General features: G+C 40.2%; 1 protein-coding gene and 1 non-coding gene across 6 annotated transcripts in view; both read right to left on the bottom strand.

Moving 5' to 3' along the window:
* Positions 1-3,477: 3,477 nt before the first annotated feature.
* LOC119621218 (U6 spliceosomal RNA) lies at positions 3,478-3,584 on the bottom strand. Its single transcript, XR_005237788.2, has one exon. It is a non-coding gene; the product is annotated as a U6 spliceosomal RNA (small nuclear RNA).
* Positions 3,585-9,647: 6,063 nt separating this feature from the next.
* ATF7IP2 (activating transcription factor 7 interacting protein 2) overlaps positions 9,648-23,853 on the bottom strand; it is a 92,846-nt gene continuing 78,640 nt past the window's right edge. For all 5 annotated transcript variants that reach the window (XM_073015167.1, XM_007985447.3, XM_073015168.1 and 2 more), the window contains 5 exons: positions 18,781-18,854; positions 17,434-17,489; positions 16,981-17,047; positions 12,243-12,328; positions 9,648-11,394 (listed from right to left, as the gene is read on the bottom strand). In XM_073015167.1, coding sequence (XP_072871268.1) covers positions 10,981-11,394; positions 12,243-12,328; positions 16,981-17,047; positions 17,434-17,489; positions 18,781-18,854 — 697 coding nt within the window. In that variant the 3' untranslated portion in view covers positions 9,648-10,980. The remainder of the gene's footprint in view (positions 11,395-12,242; positions 12,329-16,980; positions 17,048-17,433; positions 17,490-18,780; positions 18,855-23,853) is intronic.

The following is a 23,853-nucleotide window of genomic DNA, read 5'->3' as shown; positions in this document are numbered from 1 at the left end:
TGAACTCGGGAGGCGGAGCTTGCAGTGAGCCGAGGTCACGCCACTGCACTCTAGTCTGGGTGACAGAGTGAGACTCCATCTCAAAAAAAAAAAAAAAAGAAAAGAGGCCAAGCACACCTGTCATCCCAGAAAATTAGGAGTCCGAGGCAGGTGGATTGCTTGAGCTCAGGAGTTCGAGATCAGCCTGGCCAACATGATGAAACCCCATCTCTACAAAAAATACAAAAATTAGCCAGGCATGGTGGCACACATCTGTAATTCCAGCTACTTGGGGGGTGAAAGTCTTGCTTGAACCTGGGAGGTCAAAGCTACAGTGAGCCAAGATTGTACCACTGCACTCCAGCTGGGGCAACAGAGTGAAACACCCTGTCTCAAAAACCAAATAAAATATATTTATATTTTAATATATGTATCTTTATATTATATATAATATTTGACATATATCAATAGATGGCAAATCACTTAGAAGTAGTCATGGAGATAAATATATATATCACTTATTTTTATATATAATAAAAATAAAAAATATATACATTATATATAATATATAAAAATACACCAGGCACGGTGACTCATGCCTGTAATCCCAGCACTTTGGGAGGCCAAGGTGGACGGATCACAAGGTCAGGAGATTGAGACCATCCTGGCTAACACAGTGAAACCCTGTCTCCACTAAAAATATAAAAAATTAGCCGGGCATGGTGGTGGGCCCCTGCAGTCCCAGCTACTCGGGAGGCTGAGGCAGGAGAATGGTGTGAACCTGGGAAGCGGAGCTTGCAGTGAACCGAGATCGTGCCACTGCACTCCAGCCTGGGAGACAGTGAGACTCCGCCTCAAAAAAAAAAAAAACAGACCCAACATATATATGTATTATCTATAATACATATTATATAAAAACCCAATATATATATTTATAATATATATCATTAATATATAATATATAATTTAATGATATATAGCTTTTATGTAATTATATATTGTTATATATCTTTTTTATAAATACAATAAAAGATATATATTATGTAATATAATTATATCTTTATTTTTATTATATATAAAATAAATGGTCGGGCGCGGTGGCTCAAGCCTGTAATCCCAGCACTTGAGGAGGCCAAGACGGGCGGATCATGAGGTCAGGAGATCGAGACCATCCTGGCTAACACGGTGAAACCCCGTCTCTACTAAAATACAAAAAAAAAAAAATTAGCCGGGCGAGGTGGTGGGCGCCTGTACTCCCAGCTACTCGGGAGGCTGAGGCAGGAGAATGGTGTGAACCCGGGAGGCGGGGCTTGCAGTGAGCTGAGATCGGGCCACTGCACTCCAGCCTGGGCAACAGAGCCAGACTCCGTCTCAAAAAAAAAAAATAAAATAAAATAAAATAAAATAGGATATATAATAAAGTGCTATATAAAATAAATGATAGTTATATATTTTATTTATTTTTATTATACATAAAAATAAATATAAAAATAAGTGATATATATATTTATTTCCATGACTACTTCTGAGTGACTTGCTGTCTCCTGTTGACCTTCTTGTCTCAGTAAATTAGCAGTTAGGAAACAAGGTCTTTTTCATTCTCTCCCTCCCCTAGCCTTTTTGCCTTGTCCTGAGTATTTCACGTTATCTCATTGTTGGGATTTTGCTCTGACTTGGTCTTGAAGTCTCTCTCGGGCGAGGATGTATAAACTCTAGCCCTGTCCTGATGGGGCTCCAGGGGAAGTGGGCGTTTGGACAGTGCCTTTCATGGGATTCTTCTTTCTCTGGTAGACAACCTAAAGCCTGTGTCCAACTGGTTACCAAGTGTCCCTCTCCCAGGAGACTTATTTGTACTGGCAGGCACCCTTTTGCTCGTGTCTGACCTCTGTCCAGTTTGTTCTTACCAACACAGCCACTCTCTGGGAGGAGAGCCCTAACCAGGAGGAGAGTCAGGCTCAAGTGTGTGGGTCAGGTGACACAGAGGCAGCAGTGCAACAAAACACAGGAAATCACAGCAGTGCTTTCTTACTCACAGATCCAAGGAGCAGAGTGGTGATCACAGGGTTGATGGGATGTTCAGAGGCAGCAGGGAGCTCATCCAGTGGATGGGGAGCAAGAGAGAGAAGGATCTGCAGGACTAAAGCCTTTACTCAGGTCCAGGGCATCACCCCAGCAGATTTCCTGTGGGGAGTTCCCACTGGTGGCTTTAAAACAAGCTTGTCCAACTCACGGTCCACGGGTTGCAAGTGGCCTAGGATGGCTTTGAATGTGACCCAACACAAATTCGTAAACTTTCTTAAGACACTATGAGATTTTTTTTGCATTTTTTTGTGTTTTTTTTAGCGTATCAGCTTTCATTAGCATTAGTGTATTTTATGTGTGGCCCAAGATGACTCCTCTTCTCATGTGGCCCAGAGAAGGCAAAAGGTTGAACAGCCCTGGTTTAAAGCAAGCAGGCATGGGTTGGGCTGTGACTGAAAGATGGTCACTGCGGCATACCTGCACAGCACATGCAGGCTGTGAGGTTTACTGGAGCGAGTCAGGAAGGTTGTATCTAGCTATCCCATGGGGAGGTGGTCAATGGGATAGGGCAGACATCTGCATGGATGACACCGAGGAACTGGGAGGAGGTGGAGAATTGCAAATTGGAATTAAGCCCTGCTTCTGGTACAGGAAAGTGTAACTTGTATTCAAAATGGAACCATACGAATGCAAATTAAAACCACAATGAAATTCCACCTTACTCCTGCAAGAATGGCCATAATTAGAGTCAAGAAACAATATATATTGGCATGGATGTGGTGAAAAGGGAACATGTTTACACTGCTGATGGCAATATAAATTAGAACAAATACTTTGTAAAATAGTATGCCTCAAAGAACTGAAAGTAGACCTACCATTTGATCCAGCAATCCCACTACTAGATATCTACACAAAGGAAAAAAAGTCATTTGAAAAAGACACGTGCATACATGTTTATAGCAGCACAATTTGCAATTGCAAAGATATGAAACCGACCTACATGCCCATTGACCAAGGAATAAATAAATAAAATGTGGTATATATACACCATGGAATACTCAGTCATAAAAAGGAAAAATACAATGTCTTTTGCAGCAACTTGGTTGGATCTGGAGGCCATTACTCTAAGTGAAGTAGTAGGAATGGAAAACTAAATACTGTACATTCCTACTGGTTTTTTTTTTTTTTTTTTTTTTTGAGATAGAGTCTCACTCTGTCACTTGGGCTGGAGTGCAGTGGGACAATCTCACTGCAACCTCTGCCTCCTGGCTTCAAGCAATTCTCCTGCCTCAGTCTGCCAAGTAACTGGGATTACAGGTGTGCGCTATCACGCTAGGCTGATTTTTATATTTTTAGTAGAGACAGGGTTTCACCATGTTGTTTAAGCTGGTCTTGAACTCCTGACCTCAAGCAATCCACCCACCTTGGCCTCCCAAAGTGCTGGGATTTCAGGCATGAGCCACCATACCCAGCCAAAAAAATATGGAATGCTTCACGAATTTGAGTATCATTCTTGCACAGGTGCCATGCTAATCTTCTCTATATCATTCCAATTTTAGTATATGTGCTACCGAAGCAAGCACTGTTCTTACTTTTAAGTGGAAGCTAAGTTATGAGGATGCAAAAACATATGGAGTGATATCATGAACTTTGGGGACTTGGGGTGGGCTGAGATTGGGAGTTGGGTGAGAGAGAAAAGACTACATACTGGGTATAGTATATACTGCTCGGATGACAGGTATAATAAAATCTCAGAATTCACCAGTAAAGAATTCATCCATGTAACCAAAAACTACCTATACCCCAAAAACTATTGAACTAAAAAAAGCAAACAGAACCATAAAACTAAGAATTTACCACACTGATTTATTCCTTACAATGGCACTGTATGTATCTATCAGGATTCTTAGTCTTACTTTTTTTAATTTTTATTTTTTGACACAGAGTTTTGCTCTTGTCACCCAGGCTGAAGTGCAGTGGCATGATCTCAGCTCATGCAACCTCTGCCTCCCAGGTTCAAGCACTTCTCCTGCCTCAGCCTCCCGAGTATCTGGGATTACAGTTGTGCATCACCACATCTGGCTAATTTGTTGAGGTTTTTTTTTTTTTTTTCCCCAGTAGAGAGGGGGTTTTGCCATGTTGGCCAGGCAGGTCTCAAACTTCTGACCTTAGGTGATCCGCCTGCCCCAGCTTCCCAAAGTGCTGGGATTACAGGCATGAGCCACCACACCTGGCCTAGTCTCACCTCTTAATAGAAGAAGAACCAATTAATTATGAAAAAAGAAATGGAGAAAAAGAGGGAGAAGGAAGGAGGAAAGAAAGGAGAAAAGAGAAGGGCAGAGAAGGAAAGGAAACTGTTACAAAATGTAGGTGGCCAGTACTGTCTACATTTTGCACATAGAGAAAAAGAAGGCTCAGAGACATAAAACATGTGGCCCAAATCAGTTAAGTGTTGGAACTGACTTTCAGACCCAAGGGTGTATTTGTGAAGTCCATATTCTAGCACACACCAGTGAATGAGATATGCTGCTTTCCAGGATAGGTTGGGAAGCTACTGCCCTCCTCAACTCCTCAGAGCAAGGTTGCTCTTCCTGTGTTCTGGGAGTCCCCATCATCTCAGGGAGGGAGCCATCGAGGCTATAGAAAGTTATAAATAATTTTTTGGTGCCACAAAAGAAATAGCACTGGAACATACATTTAATTTTCTCAGCAAGGCAATTTTACTTCTAAAGAAGGGTGTGACTCACGATGGAGCAATGGCAAGAGCACACCTGAACAAGGGAGGGGAAGGGTTTTTTATTCATGATGTAGGTAGCCCCTACTGTCATGTCCCCTATTGGCTAGGGTTGGACCACACAGTCTAAGCTAACTCTGATTGGCTGTTTTAAAGAGAGCAGGGGTATGAACTGGAGTGGTGGGGTGAGTAGTTTGGCAGGAAGGGCGGTTACAGAACAGGTGACTCAGGATGACTCAGGACGGAGCAGGTGACCAGGGGTGACTCAGGATGGAGCAGGTGACCAGGGGAACAGATGTGAACTACTGATTAGAACTGGTGGAAGAGGTTGTTTATTGAAACTAGGGGTGAGGAGAACGAGGAAGTTAAACTTTAAAATGGAGAATAAAGAACTGAACATACTGACATAATGATTCTTTGAAGAGAAATTTAGAATTCACTATATTCAACAACTCCATCCTCTTGAATTTTACAGTTCTTTCTCTTCAAACTTCCCTAACATGTCTTGGCTTAGTTGTTCTGCTTGATTCTCTAAAAGAAGAAGCTTCTCTGAATAAGGTGGAGGAGAGTTAAGGGAGGTTTTAGTACGTGCTGTCTCTATGAGTCTCTGAACCAGCCCACAGATGCATGGTATGACACAACACCCAACAAGAATGAGTACACCTATTATAGCTGCAATAGAAGTAAGAATTGAGGCTATGATTTCTTTCCATTTACTGAACCACCTTTCTAGCCACCCTGAGAAAGTGTTATTTACTCCTGAGTTTTTGGCTAATTCATTGGACAGAACGGTTAGACTTTGCAATGCCTTGGTTATACTTCCATCGGGGTGGTATTGTTTGGGATGAAGGTACAATACTGAGTTTTAATCATGACACAAACTCCTCCTCTTTCTGCTAATATCATGTCTAAGGCTATTCTATTTTCCCAAGCCATCTGGCTAGTAGCCCCTAATAGCTCAGCTATTCCTTTAACAGCATCTCTAGTGTAGTTAATAAACCACTGTTGGTTGTAATAAGTGTAATTTATCCAATCTACATTCTTATTTACTGTCACCCACCAAAATATTGACTCAAATCCTGCAGATATTTGATCTTGGGCTTTAAATTCATCCAGTGTTCCTCATGGGACTCTAGTTGCATCTATATCTAAATAAACATGAGGGTCAAAAGACCCTTAAGGGGCTTCCATTGTTTTACAATGTTGTATTTTCCCTCTCTCTGGTTGATGAAATGCCAATGAAAGGGATAGCCAGTTGGACTAGAGCACAAGTGCTGCTCCAGTTACTTGGCAGAATGTCCAGTAAAGGCCCATCACAATACTGCCACACATCTGCTCGGGGATGAACAAGGGCTGACTGATTGGTAAGCTCCTGAAAAGTCTTAAGCTTAGTGCATCCTTTCAGGTCTCTAAGGAATGCTAAGTTCCCTTCTTGTCATGAGAGACACGAAGTGAACTTAGTGTCGGGAGATGGAGGTTGGATGGCCCTCGTGGGCTGACCGATAGGGTGTCGAACTTTGGGATATAGCAGAGAGAGAGCTTGGCATGACTTGTTACCCCAGGCGGTGGGATCCTGGAAAAGAGCTACTGTACAGCCCATGCCTGGTCGACTGGAGGACCATCCTAGTGGAAAGGGGACAATCTGGGCCCCTGGCCTGCCGTGTGCACCGGCGTAACAATTGCTTTGTTTAGCGTGCGAACAGAATATTGGATCCATTCCAACCAGGCATTTGTATCTCAATATCCTGTCTCTATTGCTAAAGTTTGTTTTAAATCATTTACTTCCTCAACGTCTACTTTGGTCCTATCACTGCGTATATAACGAGAGAAGGTTTGGTTAGCGGAGAACTTAGGAGAGGGAGAAGGCGGTGCAGGAGGTGAGGCAATGAAGCACACTTCAAAGGATCTTATGGGGACCTTCTGTGAGATTTCTGTTCCTGTATCACAGAAACAGCTTAATGAAGGGGAAGACTTCTGGGGAGAAGAGATGGTAACCTGTACTGGATTAGATTGGTTCAGCTGACAATGGGGAGGGGTAACTCCTTTAGTAAAATGAATATATGGTTTCAAGAAGCTGCAAATACTAGTTGGGGTGGCCCATCCTTGCTCTTTAGTATTTTGTAGAGCATTGGACCAAATTCGGCAGAGAACCTCTGCTCTAGGAGGACAAGATTCCCAGTTTATACTGGAATCTTCATCAAACTCTTCCCAAACTAACTTATCCCAGTTAACAGACTTCTAGTCTGAGGAGAGATAGGAAGGATAAAAATACTTTTCTGAGGTGGTGAGTTGCCTCTGGTTTGGCAAATCTCCATAGGGTATCACAAGGCAAGCATCAAAAGTAATAGTTTGGGGTGAACTTGACCTAGTTACATTAATAACGAGAGGACTAGCAATAGAAGGGGAAAAGAAAGAGATGCAATATAAGAAGATCAAACCCATTTTAGCTGTAGCTTGGTTGGAATTGGCCCTGGAATAGCTATCCATGATTTTGGAGGGGGTGTTGCTCTTTTGACCCAGGTGTGATGAGTCACTTATTCGAACTGTGATCTCGGTGGTTAGAAGCACTAGGTAGAGTCCTTCCCAAGCCAGTTTGAGTTTTCCTTCCATCCAACATTTGACGAGGTTGTGGTGAAGGGTGCAACTTGTGGGTGGAGCAATGGTGAGAGCCCACCTGAACAAGGGAGGGGAAAGGGGTTTTTATCCTGACACAGGTAGCCCCTACTGCTGTGTCATTCCCCTGTTGGCTAGGGTTGGACGACACAGTCTAAGCTAATTCCGAGTGGCTATTTTAAAGACAGCAGGGGTACGAGCTGGAGTGGTGGGGTGAGTAGTTTGGCGGGAAGGGCGGTTATAGAACAGGTGACTCAGGATGACTCAGGTCAGAGCAGGTGACCAGGGTGACTCAGGACAGAACAGGAGAACAGAGCTGAACTACTGATTAGAACTGGTGGAAAAGGTTGTTTACTGAAACTAGAGGTGAGGAGAATGAGAAAGTTAAGCTTTAAAATGGAGAACAAAGAACTGAATATACTGACATACTGTTTGAAGAGAAATTTAGAACTCATGGTATTCAACAAGACGTATCTCTCATGGAGTTAGACTTGTTCCTATGCATGAGAGCTGGTAGAGAAGTCCACACAAACTGTTCCTTTTGTGTCTATTGTGAAGCCTGGAGTCACCATCAGTCAGCCAGGCAGGCTGTTGGGGAGGAAAGATGGATGTGGTTGGGACCAAGTACAAACTGGAACCTGTGTCACCAATCCCACCTTGATGCCATGGGAATAATGGGCTGTAGGAAAAACACACAGCGCACCCATACGTGTCCTGTACTTGGATATGCTAGAGGTGGCTTTGATGGCAGCTGCAGGAGCTGCAGGTCCATCAACTTGCAGATCAGCCACAGCGCACATCAGCTGCCTCATTCTGATGTCCTGCACTGCCCTTCGGAACCTAAGACATGTGATGCCATTTCACTTCTGCTCTTCAAATCTCAGCATAATGTCTTGTGATCAATGCTAACTTTGAACCAGTCAGGGAAGGAAATTCTGGTTAGGTAGTTCTAGCTTAGCTACGGGACACAGTGCAGAACCACCACACTTACCTTGTGTACACCTCTCACTGAAGATTAGAAATACCAGAGGTTTGCTTCTCCAATTCACCTTGCAACTTGAACGTATGCCCTAGGATAAGCCAATCAGATGCTGGGATGTCAATCTGGAGCCACAAGGCAGCAGAGTGTGAATTCTAACCGTTCCTTCAGTGTAGCTCCCACAGACAGCACAGCATGGTGTACACAGCATGAATCAGAACCATGTAGCTGGTTTTGAATCCCGGCTGTAGTTATTCCCTGGGCCTCTGTGACCTTGCACCAGTCTCCTAAGCTCTCTAGGCCTGTCTCTCCATCTTTAAAATGGGCATAAAATGTCCAACATATCATTATGTAGAATGTGAATTGCATAAACTGTATGAGGTTTGAAACTTGGTTGGGTTGTTGCAAAGTATTTTTTTCCTTGAGTCTCTAGGATTCCTGGTAATTCCTTGGGCCACTCCATAGCCTTTTCTCAATGTATTCAATTTTCAGTCATCACTCAGTTTGATTCTGTTACCCAATGAAGGTATAAAGGTTTCCCACTGGAAGTATAGGAAGCATTTCATAGGGTGGGGTCAGGATGTGGGTTCTCTGTACTGTGTGACTGTGTTACTGGCAGGACTTTTTTGTCCTTAGGCTGGCTAGCTCCTTCCTGGTGTCACTGATGTGTTAACAGTTGAGGATCTGCCTATAATCCAAGCACTTTAGGAGGCCGAGGCGGAAGGATCCCTTGAGTTCAAGACCAGGCTGGGCAATATAGTGAGACCTCAGCAATCCTAAAATTCAAACAAATTAGCCATGCATGGTGGTGCACACCTGTAGTCCCAGCTACTTGAAAGGCTAAGGTGGGAGGATCACTTGAGCTCAAGAAGTTGAGGCTGCAGGGGCACTGATGGTGGTGCCACTGCACTCTGGCCTGGGTAACAGAGATCCTATCTCAAAAACAAATGAACAAACAGTTGATCTTGCCCCTGCCTCTCCAAAAGGCAAAACAGTAATGCTTTCTGAGGTACCACCTCTAAGATGTTTGCTGTCAGCCATTCTCCCTCCTCCTTTGATCATAGGGGCTCATTTGCTAGAGACTTGAGCATCGATCATCTTTCCACATGGCCCAGTGGTTGCAGATGTAGGTTCACTTGGTGATGGGTACCAAAATCTTGTTTATGGGCTGCGTCTTTGGGCTTCACAGTGAGTGAATGTCTAGTCCATGACAATCCCAGGGTGAAATCTTCACCCAGTGTGGCTCTGAGCAGGAAATGGGAACCCACAGGGCAGTTCCTCTCATGAATCAGTCATTTTCTTAAAAATAAAGACATAGAAGACTGCAGAAAATAACAGCTTTATTACTGCAGATGTGAGAGCATTTACAAAATGCCAAGGAAAACCATTCCCTGTTTTGAGCCTCTGGAGCCTGAACTTTCACCATGTACCAGGAAAGAATGCCCCTCTTTCGAACTTTCGAACAGTTGGGATTATTTTTATTTTTTATCATCCCAGTTATTTTCTCAAGTTTGCCTCCATTGGGTCCTGTTCAGAGTTTCTTGGTCTGCTTGTACTTGTCATAGCTCCACCTCTTCTCAGGAAGAGGTGGCCACAAGACACATCTGAGCCCCTTAGTATTGGGATGGCAGCCAGGAAATGATCAAAGGATAGCATTTAGGAAATCAGCAAACTAAAGCCTCACATCTAAGGTGGACAAATCCATTCTCAACTCAAACAGTAGGTTGGGTAATGCTTTCATGAGAGATACTATTATGTTTTTGTGTACACAGCACACATTTTATTATGTCTACAAACAGATTCAGGAAAGACCTCCAGGCTTTTTCCCCAAATGATTGACATAGTGCAAAACAAAACAAAAAAGAGGAGGGGCACAAATGAATAGCCCACTTAGAAGCTGAATAGAATGGGAAGCCATTTCTTTTCATAAAATCTTTTAGTTTTTGGCCAGGTGTGGTGGCTCATGCCTGTAATCCCAGCACTTTGGGAGGCCAAGGCGGGTGGATCCCCTGAGGTCAGGAGTTTGAGACCAGCCTGACCAACAAGGTGAAACCTCATCTCTACTAAAAATAAATTAGCTGGGCGTGGTGGCAAGCTACTGTAGTCCCAGCTACTCGGGAGGCTGACACCGGAGGATTGCTTGAACCTGGGAGAATAAAAAAAAATTTTAATTTTTATATTAATTTGTATTATGCAGTCCAACATGTCATCTTTTCATAAAATCTTGGTAGAGGTGCACTCCAGGGATGATCTGGCCCTCAGTCAAGGGCTGACTTTTCCTGTAGCTATGCTGACCACAGCAGGTCACTAAAAGCTGATTATTAATGGAGGAAACAGTGGCTGCTTGTATCCTAGGTCTTCCGATAGAAGCAGCAGTTCCAGTCACCAAAGGTATTGTTCACAACACACCTCAGCAACACGCGACCAAGACAGCATATGTTTTAGAACTTATTCATTGGAAGGACATATTTAATACAAACCAGAAATTCATCAAATTACTGGCCACTTAACAACATATACAAGAGGACTGTCCCAATAGAAAGGGCTCACAATCTAAGCTGGCCTTTTACAACGGCAAATAGTATTACAGTAACATTGTAAACAAATATGAAAAAAAAAGTAGTATAATATATAATTATTAAAGACCTCGCTTTTAGGTAAGATTTTCAGAAAACCCAGGGACAGATTTTATATCACAGAATGGTCCATATCGTCCAAAAATATCTTTTGACTGGACAGTAAAATAGTATCTGTTGGAAGCTAAAAACTGAGATAAAGTACAGGCCATGGGGAGTGGTAAAGCTTTAATTTCTCCAATCTTCTTCCAAATTAATTTATTATTAGAGTTCTCATGACACAGGAAGAGGTGGTAGCTTTCTACAGGAGCGCACTTGGGATTGATTTTGGTTATATTCCAAGTCAGGGCAATGCCATTTGGTCTGAAAACCCGTTTCACTTTGAGCTCAGGCTTCTGGGGAGGAAGTGTGTCTCGGGTTTTGTCTACTAATTCAGGTAGTGGTGCTGGTGGTTCTGGGAGAGGTGGCAGCTGCTCAAAGGACTCAGGAACCTAAAAACACAATTGTAAGAAAGTATAGCTTTTAAAGTGGTCAATTGCAGTTGTAGAAATACATACTTCCCATTCTTAAATCCATTTATCAAAATAATAAAAGGATATTTCAATAATATGTGAGGCTGGATCCAGTCCTTTAAGCATAATCCTCTTTTGGATTTAAGATTTCTACACCCTGGAATGTCAATAATCCAGAATGGGTTAGGTTCCAGACATGTGGGATAAATATTCCATCTCATTTCCAAATTGCATTCTCAAACACTGTACTAATTTACATGAAAAGTGTCAGCGTGGCTGGGTGCGTTGCCTCACCTGAGGTCAGGAGTTTGAGACCAGCCTGGCCAACATTGTGAAACCCTGTCTCTACTAAAAATACAAAAATTAGCTGGGCGTGGTGGTGCACGCCTGTAATTCCAGCTACTTGGGAGGCTGAGGCAGGGGACTCACTTGAACCCAGGAGGTAGAGGTTGCAGTGAGCCATGATCACACCACCGCACTATAGCCTGGGCGACAGGGCAAGATTCGGTATAGTCTGGGCAAGATGTGGTGTCAAAAAAAAGAAAAAAAGTGTCAGTGTATGAGAACACCCTTTTCCTCCCATCCTCATCAATGGCTATTGCTTCTTTTCCAATTTGTTCAATTTAAAAAAAGTATTTGTTTTAATTTCTGTAGCTTCTGTAAAACTCAACTGAATGATTTTAATTGTATAAATAAGTACATTAACAACAGCATATTAAATTGTTTTCTAAGCTGAAATGTGACCCAAATGTTTCCTCAAGAGTAAAATAGGTACTTCCCACTCAATCTGGAATAAATATCCCTTACAGAGCACTCTGAATCAGTACCTGGGCTGCATTTTGTGCCAATGGGGTTGTTTCTTTTGAGTTTGAAACAGCTTTCGAATGTGACTCCAGGGGTGATACTGGACTTTCTGTGAACAACACAAAGTTTAAGAAGTAAATTTTATCTGCAATAATCAATTCCATAGCCTTTAAGATATAGTTTACATCTTTGGTGATAATTAAATGTGAATTAAAATTATAAAACTGAATTATGAAGATACACTTTTAGTTAAAGTTCAAGATACAGAGGTACCAAACAGAAAATTTTAGGCTGATAAAAATTCCGCTTAAACACTTTAGACATTGTGTAACTGGGAGCCAGATATGTTTACACATGGGACAGAGACCTCTGATCAATGATCTTAGAGGCAAATTTTCTTGTTAGGCCAACAAAGATGTTCAAACACAGAGCCATTTATAATCTATACCCAAGTTTTAGGAATTCAAACTAAAAATCATGTGGGTTGGGATTAAAGAAATCTCAACTAATGAGGTCTGTGCTCATCTGGAAGGAATTAGGTATAAAATGTGGAGTGGGGAAAAGAAGAGGGGAAGGAGGGTTAAAAGAAGCTGGCTAGCCCCCATCTCAATTATATACCAAATTCACCCATCAATCAACACCCATATCCTCCTAACCCTCTCAACCCTATCTATTATGGCGGGCAGTTGAGGAGGCCTTAATCAAACACAATTATGCAAAATTATAGGGTACTCCTCAATCACCCACATAGGCTGAATAACAATGTTAATATACAATCCAACCGTCACAATCCTCTACTTAATTACATATATTATCCTAACAACCACCATATTCTTAATTCTCAACCTAAACTCAAATACTACAACCCTCATACTGTCCCTCACTTGAAACTCACAACTGGGGAGGCTGGGCGTAGAGGCTCATGCCTGTCATCCCAGCACTTTAGGACACAGATGACTTGAGGTCAGAAGTTCCAAATCAGCCTGGGCAACATGGTAAAATCCCACCTCTACTGAAAATACAAAATTAGCCGGGCGTGGTGGTGCATGCCTGTAGTCCCAGCTACTCGGGAGGCTGACACAGGAGAATTGCTTAAACCTGGGAGGTGGAGGTTGAAGTGAGCTGAGATCAAGCCACTGCATTCTAGCCTGGGTGACAGAGGACAGAGCGAGACTGTCTCAAAAAAACAAACAAACAAACAAAGTATTTTCAGTTCTAAATCACTGAGACTGTCTTTCACAATGGTGGAACTAATTTACAGTCCCACCAACAGTGTAAATGCATTCCTATTTCTCCATATCCTCGCCAGCATCTGTTGTTTTTTGACTTTAATAATCGCCATTCTGACAGGCATGAGATGGTATCTCACTGTGGTTTTGATTTGCATTTCTCTGACGATCAGTGATGTTGAGCTTTTTTTCATGTTTGTTGGCCAAATGTACATCTTCTTTAGAGAAATGTCTGTTCATGTCCTTTGCCCACTTTTTTTCTGAGACGGAGTCTCGCTCTGTCGCCCAGGCTGGAGTGCAGTGGCCGGATCTCAGCTCGCTGCAAGCTCCGCCTCCCGGGTTTATGACATTCTCCTGCCTCAGCCTCCCGAGTAGCTGGGACTACAGGCGCCCGCCACCTCGGCCGGCTAGTTTTTTTGTATTTTTTTAGTAGAGACAGGGTTTCACCATGTTAGCCAGGATGGTCTCGATCTCCTGACCTCGTGATCCGCCCGTCTTGGCCTCCCAAAGTGCTGGGATTTACAGGCTTGAGCCACCGCGCCCGGCCCTTTGCCCACTTTTTAATGGGGTTGCTTTTCTTGTAAATTTGCTTAAGTTCCTTGTAGATTCTGGATATTAGACCTTTGTCAGATAGTCTGCAAAAATTTTCTCCCATTCTATAGGTTGTCTGTCTGCTGATGACAGTTTCTTCTGCGGTACAGAGGCTCTTTCATTAGATCCCATTTGTCAATTTTTGCTTTTGTTGCAATTGCTTTTGATGATTTCATCATAAAATTGTCATTTGGCCTAGCAGTCTCATTACTGGGTATATACCCAAAGGAATATTAATCATCCTACTATAAAGATACATGCATGTATATGTTAATTGCAGCACTATTCACAATAGCAAAGACATGGAATCAACCCAAAAGCCCATCCATGATAGCCTAAAGAAAATGTGGTGCATATACACATGGAATACTATGCAGCCATAAAAAGAAATGAGATCCTGTTCTTTGCAGGGACATGGATGGAGCTAGAAGCCATTATCCTCAGCAAAGTAATGCAGGAACAGAAAACTAAACACCACATGTTCTCACTTATAAGTGGAAGCTAAACAATGAGAACACATCGACATAGGGAGGGGAACAACACACACTAGGCCTGTTGCGGGAGGGCGGGGGGTGGACAGAACATCAGGAAAAATAGTTAATGCATGCCAGGCTTAACATATAGGTGATGGATTGATAGGTGCAGCAAACTACCATGGCACACATTTACCTATGTAACAAACCTGCACGTCCTGCACATGTACACCAGAACATAAAGTTAAAACACACACACACACACACAACTGGGGAGAGTAAATACAGGGATGGTTAATAAAAGGGGGTTTATATTGGAAAGTATGAAAGCTGGGTAGCTAAAAATCCCAGAATTAAGCAGTAAAAACCATTTTAGATCCTTTATATCCTATGATATAACTAATACACTTTATGAATCCTCCATATGAAATTTCTTTTACTTGTATTTTTCTTTTGACAAAGATGAACAAGATTCTGTACTGTTGTTTCAGTTAGTCCCTTATTTACTGGTATTTTCACAAAAACCTTCCTAGAAGAATTAATGAGTTTATTATTTTAGAGAGTCTGTTCAGCTCTTTTGTACTAGCTTTAAGAGACAGATTTGTAAAATTATCTGTAGGTTAAGAACTAATACAAATAACCTTTAAATTTTTAGCCAACAGCTGAATATTTAAAATATCCTAGCAAATATAATTTCTTGTAAATAATATTCCTTCTTTCAAGGCAGTAAGTCAATAGGCCCTTGGCAAATTAAAACAGACTGCAATAGAAGCTCAACTTTATGATAATAAGAGACAAGACAAGACTTTCATTCCAACCCAATTAATGTTTATTTCCTTTTTAAAGTACATCTCTTGTAATCACAGTTGAGACTTGTATTGTTCTCCAGTCTAACAATGCTTTTCAATGGAGTGTTTGGACCATTTATATTTATTATCAGTGTGGTCAGGTTTAAATTGATCATTTTGCCTTTTGTTCTCTATTAGTCTTGTTTGTTCTTTCTCTGCTGTTTTTTTCTCTTACTTTTTATTTTTTTCTGGCTTCTTAGATTGGGTATTTTAAAAATTCCGTTTATCTCCACTACTGGTTTTTTAGCTTTACTTCTATGTAAAAGAAAAAACTGTTGCTCTAGGCATTACCATATATATCTCTAGCTTCAAACAACATGACACCACTCAAGAGCCTTATAACAGCATACTTTCAATCCTGTGACTATCTTTTGCACTACTGTTTTCATCTACTGACTTCTATATACATTCTATAATACACTTTTATTCCTTTATGTAGATCTGCTTTCTATCTGGTATCTTTTACTATCACTTGAAGAACTTCCTTTATTTCTGAGAGCAAAGGTCTGCTGGCAACGCATTTTGTTGATCTGAAAAATTTTATTTTTGCTTTATTCTTATTTTTGTAGAGATGGGGTTTCGTTATGTTGCCTAGGCTGGTCTCAAACTCCTGGCCTCAAGCCATCCTCCTGACCTGACCTCCCAAAGTTGCTTTCCTTTTTGAAAGATATTTTCTAGATAAAGAATTACAGGTTGATAGTTATTTTCCTCCAGCCTTTTAATAAAGTCATTCAATTGTCTTTTGGCTTGCGTTGTTCTAGCCTAGAAACCTGTGAATTCTCTGTTCTTTCACCCACATTGTATCTTCACTTTTCTCTTTATCACTGGATTTCAGGAACTTGACTATGATATGTCTTGGTATGACTTCTTTTGCGTTTATCCTGGAGTTTATTAAACATCTTGGATATGTGAGTTTATACTTCTCATTAAATTTGAATGAGACCTTATAACTGATCCCCAGCCCCATGATTGTATTTCGCTTCTTTTTCCTTAAATCTGTGAAAGACACTGTTGTTACTCTCCCTCTACATTTTCATGTTATACCCCAGTTTCTGTCTCTCCGTGCGTCCTCTCAGTAGCTATTGTTGTGGTTAGGGAAAAAAGTATGTACCACAGGAAGAAAAGACATTTGTAAAAGTCCCCAACACGCCAGATGTCTTTCAGTGGGTTTATGAATAAACAAATTATGATGCATCCACACCATGGGCTACTCTTGGCAGTAAAGAGGACCACACTACTGATACACAACAATGTGGATGACCCTCAGAATTATGCTGAGTGGAAGAAGTCAATCTCAGAAGAACACATATTGCATTACCAAATTTATATAAATTTGTGAAATAACAGTTATAGTACAGAACAGATTGGTGTTTGCCAGGGATTGGGGCAGAAACAAGGTGTGAGTATAAAGGGGTAGCATGAAGGAGCCTTGTGGCTATAGGTTCTGTACTTTGACTGTGATGGCAGTTACATGAATCTGCACATGTGCTAAAACTGCATAGAGATATAAACATCTGCACACTAACATATTAAAACAAACTTCATAAGTAAGCCCAGTGCATTGTGAGTTGTTACCCTTCCCTCCTTTTTACAAAAGAAAGATCTAAAAAATCATTTTACCTGTATTGCAGTTGGACAGGCCTTCTTTTGTCAAATCAATTATAAAATCAAGTTTCTTCTGTACCGCCTAAAAAAATTGTAAATAATAAAGCTTTGCCTCAATAGCTGAAAATGTTTTTAAAAACTTAAACATTTGGTAATTTTAAATGGCAATTTTAAATGGTAATTTCAAATTACCATTCAGAAACTAGAGATGGAACATCTCTAAGTCTCCTGTGGTTTAACTCTACTATTAAAAAGTTCTTATAAAATACTATATGGTTCTGAGAATAAGACTAAGGAGAACGTAAATGAATTTGGTAAATGAGTATCGTTATGAATTATGCTTATCATTAGCTGTCTGCTTTTCAATGTGTAAGCTGGACTAAATCATCCAACATGTAGCAAACACTAAAGTTCGTAGAACTAACATGTTTAAATGAACAATATTCAGAGTTAGTATTTCTTACTTACCGTAACGTCAGCATTAGGAGAACTGCTAGAATTTCCTGACGTAGTTTTTCTGGTATCTGAAAGAAATGAGACATTTGACAAATTGATTACACAATATTTATGGGCTTTGTGAAATATGAATGCTAAAACAAAATAATGGGGATGCTAATTAGCTGTTAATTATATAGTGATAAAAAGTTACTCAATTAACTTTACCTATTCCAAAGACTGAATGAATTTTTTTTAAAATATGTAATTTTGGGTCAAACCATTTTTTCTTTCTGTAACTTTGCAACTATATTAGTAACTCTTTTTTTGAAAATCCTTCTACCTAGAAATTTGCATGAGAAAATACACTTGGAAATGCACGCACTTTTAATTCACAGTATCTTTAGACTACAACTGCCTGACATGGCTGAGAAGCGCCCTTCCTGGAACCAGTAGGAAGCCTAAGATAAATGATTAACATCCTTTCTAATTCTCTGATTCACAATCTTAACAGTACAAACTGTGGGGACAAGTAAGTAGCTATAAGCTTTAAAATTATGATGCAAATACTCTAACATAGTAGAAAATGAAATGAAAATGGGGAATTTTGGATAAGAAATTATGAGCCAAACAAGATGGCTATTTTTGAGAGACAGAAATGTTATCATTGGAAATGTAAGGTTAATTTTTTTTTTTTGAGACAGAGTCTTGCTCTGTCGCCCAGGCTGGAGAGCAGTAGCATGATCTCAGCTCACTGCAGTCTCCGCCTCCCAGGTTCAAGCAATTCTCCTGCCTCAGTCTCCCGAGTAGCTGGGATTACAGGTACATGCCACCACGCCTGGCTAATTTTTATATTTTTAATACAGATGGGGTTTCACTTTGTTGGCCAGGCTGGTCTTGAACTCCTGACCTCAGGTGATCTGCCTGCCTTGTCCTCCCAAAGTGCTGGGATTACAGGCATGAGCCACCACACCCAGACTGACAAAAAACTTTAAATCTTAAGTTGACTATAAGATAACTTAATAAATAAAAAATAAAAAGACAAAAAACAAATCATCACTACTATCAACAAAAGGTCAGGGCAAACGATTAAAAATAAGTAGTTTTACAACTTATAAAGTCATTAAACATGTAAAAGAAACAAAAAGGCCATAAACTGATAAAACAGAAGGTTAAAATGAAATCTCAATTACATTAAGGAATCATTCATTTAGGTAATATTAACCATGATATAAGTTAGAACATATGAGAGTACATTTAAATTTTTCATTTTATTAAAAGATATTATTCAATTTTTCACTTTTAAGCAAACATTGATTTAAGGCCTTCTAACTTGATAGATCATATTCTAAGATCATATTCTAATCAGCTATAAGATACCTGTTGGATTTGATGTAATTGGAGTTGTCAAATTAGGCCTTTCCACAGAAATCAACATAACATCATCATTGTTACTAAAATGATAAAAAGAAATTAAAAACAAAAACTAAACATGCATTATCAGGCTTAAACATGCAATTAGTGGTTAGGAGTCCTCTAACTTAACATTTCATAATGTTTTAATTGAACAATCGTGGGGGCAAATAGAAATGCTAAAACCAAATACCCAAAAAAACTCCATTTATTACTGATTCAGTTATATGACCAAAGGTTCATAAAAATCCAGTAATTAGATCCCTACTACATTTTATGGGTCCTTCACAATGACTCAAAATACACATAAATATACAATGCACATAAATGTATAAAACATATAAATTAATTTGAGCATATATACTTGCTTCTATAAAAATGAAACATCATTTAATGATGGAAATCTATTAAGACCCATAAAGACACCTGGACTCCTAAAGGTAGAAAACTATAACAAAGAAAATTATTTTAAAAAGAACTGCTCCTGTATCTCTCCAGTAGCAATATTGACCACAAATTTAACTGAGGCAATGATGATAAATGATGCTGCCTATGGTTATAGAATATTTCAAGCCATTTTGACCCTGTTCTTTTGTGAGTGACTTCTTTGTTTTTTTGAGATGGAGTTTTGCTCTTGTCCCCCACGCGCAATGGCGCAATCTTGGACTCACTGAAACCTCTGCCTCCTGGGTTCAAGTGACTCTCCTGCCTCAGCCTCTTGAGTAGCTGGGATTATAGGCATATGCCACCACGCCCGGCTTTTATATTTTTAATAGAGACAGGGTTTCACCATGTTGGTCAGGCTGCTCTTGAAGTCCTGACCTCAGGTGAGCCGCCCACCTTGGCCTCCCAAAGTGGTGGGATTACAGGCATGAGCCACCGTGCCCAGTCCAATTATACCATTTTCTTGCAGACATCTTATATTTTTACTGTTTGTACTTAGGTGTATGATCCATTTTGAGTTAATTTTTGTTTATGGTATGATGTAAGAGCTGAGGTTCACTTTTCCCTCTATTCCAGCAACATTTGTTGAAAAAGACATCTTTTCCTGTTAAACTACGTCGGTACCTTTGTCGTAAACCAATGAACTGCATGTGTATTCTCTAGTGTGTCCATTGGCCAACATGCCTATCTCTATGCCAACAACACTGTCTTAATACTACATACAGCTTTATAGTTAAGTCTTGAACAAAGATAGTGTAGTAAGTTTGTTCTTTCCCAACATTGTTTTCATCTTCTAGGTCTCTGCATTTTCAATGTATATAAAATGTTTTATTTTAAGAGATGAACTCTTGCTCTGTCTCCCAGGCTGGAGTGCAGTGGTGCAAATGTATCTTGCTGAAGTCTAGACCTCCTGGGCTCAAAGGATCCTCTCACCTCAGCCTCCTAAGTAGCTGGGAAGACAGAGTGTGTCACCAGGCCTGGCTAACTTTAAACAAAAAAAAAAAATTTTAAATGTTTTTTACGTTGGCCAGGCTGGTCTTGAACTCTTGACATCAAGTGATCCTCCTGCCTTGGCCTCCCAAAGTTCTGGGATTATAGGTGTAAGCCATCACACCTGGCCTTAAGTTTTTAACTAGTTTGTTACTTTCTACAAAAATGGCTGAGGCATTGATAGATATACAATTTGGGGTGAAGTAATATCTTAATGAATTCATGAAAGTTGCATATATATCTCACCACTTATTCAGATCTCCTTTAATTTCGTAATACTTTGTAGTTTTAGGTTAGGTAGTTTTGGTTTGTTCCTAAATATATTATGTTCTCTGAAGTTATTGTAAATGGTATCCATTTTAAATTTCAAATTCCAATTGTTTCTTGTGTGTGTGCATATATATAATTTCTAAACTATATATTGTACATATATAGGATGTAGTGTTTCCATATACAGTGTGTGTGTATACACTATTTAGAAACAAAAATATTTTCTATTTGTCTACATATTTACAATGTCTGTCAGTCTATATTACTTTATACAGATCCAAATTTCTACTTAATACTATTTTCCTTTTGCCTGAAAAATCTCCTCCAAAATTTCTTGTAGTGTAGGTCTGTTGATGTATTCTTCTCACCTTTTTTGGCTTAAAAAGTCTGTCTTCCCCCTACACTTTGGAAACATATTTTCACTGCATATAGAATTCTGAATGGACTTTTTTTTTTTTTTTTAACCTTTCAATACTTTAGAAGTATCTATGATCTCAATTTTAGAGATGTCTTCTAGTTTGCACAGCTTACAGCATGAAGTCTGGTGCCATTCTACTTTTTGTTCCTTTTTTTTTTTTTTTTTGAGATGGTGTTTCGCTCTTGTTGCCCAGGCTGGAGTGCAGTGGCACGATCTTGGCTCACCGCAACCTCTGCCTCCTGGATTCAAACTGATTCTCCTGCCTCAGCCTCCCGAGTAGCTGGGATTACAGGCATGCGCCACAATGCCAGGCTAATTTTGTATTTTTAGTAGAGACATGGTTTCTCCATGTTGGTCAGACTTTCTGTTCCTTTGTATGTGATGTGTCTTTTGTGTGGCTACTTTTTAAAATTTTCCCTTCCTCATTGACTTTCAGCAATCTGATGATGTGGTTTTGTATGCTTTTATGTTTCTTCTGCTTGAATTTAACTTTTTTTTCATTTATGGATTGAGAGTTTGCATCAACTACGGAAAATTTTCAGACATTGTATCTTCAAACATTTGCTCAGCCCCTGCCTTAGTGATACTCCAATAATATGTGTATTAGACTCCTTGATACTGTTCCATAGGTCTCTGATGCTCTGTTCATTGTTTTTTTGGTCTTTTTCCTTTCCATGCTTTAGGCTGAACATTTTCTATACCTATTTCACTGATATATTGGCAATAGCTCTTCTATGTCGTCTGCTAAGTCCAAATTATTTCTAGGTAGATCACTTCATTCTTCTCCTTGTTAATAAGTCATTTTTTTTTTTTTTTTTTTTTGCTATGTTGCGTGCCTGGGAATTTCTCATTAGATGTCAGATATTGTAAAATTTATGCTGTTGGGTAATGGATGTTGTTCCATTCCTTCAAAAGAGTGTTAGACTTTGTTCTGGCATGCAATTAAATTACTTAGGATTAGCCTGATTCCTTTGAAGCTTGCTTTTGGCTTTTCTGTGTATAGATTCTTTGCAGTCTCTGGGACTAATTGAGCCCCACTAAACCAATCCCTATCTGTGGACCCTACCTGTTACTTCTGATTACAAATTTTCTTCATTTTAGCCAAGGGGAAAGCAAAATGTTCCCAATCCTCCTAGCCAGAGGGAAAACAAGATGTATGACTTCTAGGAATCAATCACTTGGCCTTCTTTCCAATAGTTCTTTCCCAAGTCTCTCGTAGTTTCATCCTTTGCATGCAGATCTGTATTCAACCAATATTTCAAGGACCCTTTGCAGATCTTCAGAGCTCTATCTGAATTTTTTTCTCTTCACTGTTCCACCTCATAACTTCTAGCCAACCCAGACTCTCCAATCTCTGACCTAAACTCAGCAAGACCACAAGGCTCTATTTGGAATCCCTCCTCCATCCCTGCTCTTGACCTGGAAAATGCCTCCAGGCAGTAAGCTGGATGGTAGAGTTCATTTCATTCGTTTTACCAATCATGATCCTGAACTCCTGGTTGAACAATATCTGAAAACAATTTTTTTTAGCCTGATTTGCCTTGTTTACAGGAAAATGTCAGTTCCTGTAGCTGTTGACTGCATGGGGAGAGGCAAAAATCATGTTCATTTTTCAGTTCATGCTCAACAGTTTTCCATGCAGATTTAAAAAAAACAGAAATTCAACAACTTTTTAAGTATCACATTTCTCCATGGGACTCTAACATTTGCCATTATTTCTAACTAAGAAACACAAATATTTAAATCTAAATTTTATTAAGAATATTTGATTTGGGCCAGGCGCGGTGGCTCAGCCTATAATCCCAGCACTTTGGGAGGTGGAGGTGGGAGGATCACCTGAGGTCAAGAGGTCGAAACCAGCCTGACCAACATGGGGAAACCTCATCTCTACTAAAAAATACAGAATTCGTCGGGCGTGGTGGCACAGGCCTTTAATCCCAGCTACTTGGGAGGCTGAGGCAGGAGAATCGCTTAAACCTGGGAGGCAGAGGTTGTGGTGAGCTGAGATTGTGACATTGCACTCTAGCCTGGGCAACTAGAACAAAACTCCATCTCAAAAAAAAAGAGAATATTTGATTTTTGGCTGGGCGCCGTGGCTCAAGCCTGTAATCCCAGCACTTTGTGGGGTTGAGGCGGGTGGATCACCTGAGGTCAGGAGTTCGAGACCAGCCTGGACAACATGGCAAAACCCCGTCTCTGCTAAAAATAAAAAAAATTACCAGGCGTGGTGGGAGCTCTACTCAGGAGGCTGAGGCAGGAGAATCGCCTAAACCCGGGAGGTGAAGGTTGCAGTGAGCCAAGATTACACCACTGCACTCCAGCCTGGGTGACAGAGAGAGAATCCATCTCAACAAAGAAAATTTGATTTTCTATCCACTTTTACCCTCTAAATTGTCAAATTTCTTTTATATATAGTTTTGGCTTCTAGTAATAGTCATAAATTGGATGAAAGACTGATAGCTGTATTTTCGTTGCTAATCTGTAAGAAAATTTTAAGTAATTCTTCTCAGATGTTCATTATATGACAGTTAAACTACTTTATCAATCTCAAAATCCTTCACTTAATTTTTCTTTGGTTGAAGCTACAGTACTTCAATTAATGCTATTTGAGAGTGTAAGAAACTGAACAGAAAGTCTTTAAAAAGGAAGGAATTTTTGGCAGTCTCACTATATTTACGAGGTAAATAATAATATTTGGGACCCACCAAGGTGAAGGAGCCCTGGCAAACAGTCCGAACTTTCAGATGGGATCCATGGTAGGCTATGTCTTAGAGACCAGAATGAACTAGAGGTAGAAGGAGCCTTACTACCAAGATTACTACAAGGCTTGTGATACCATTCCCCGAGTAGATTAGGTGATCAGATCACTACTCTATTTGGCAAGCAGAGGATTAGCCTTGTTTTATGGCAAGACGTCA

This window comes from Chlorocebus sabaeus, chromosome 5 (assembly GCF_047675955.1).
Source record: "Chlorocebus sabaeus isolate Y175 chromosome 5, mChlSab1.0.hap1, whole genome shotgun sequence".
Classification (NCBI taxonomy): Eukaryota; Metazoa; Chordata; class Mammalia; order Primates; family Cercopithecidae; genus Chlorocebus; species Chlorocebus sabaeus.
The sequence above is the reverse complement of the archived record's forward strand: the minus strand, read 5'-3'. Positions and strand labels throughout refer to the sequence as shown.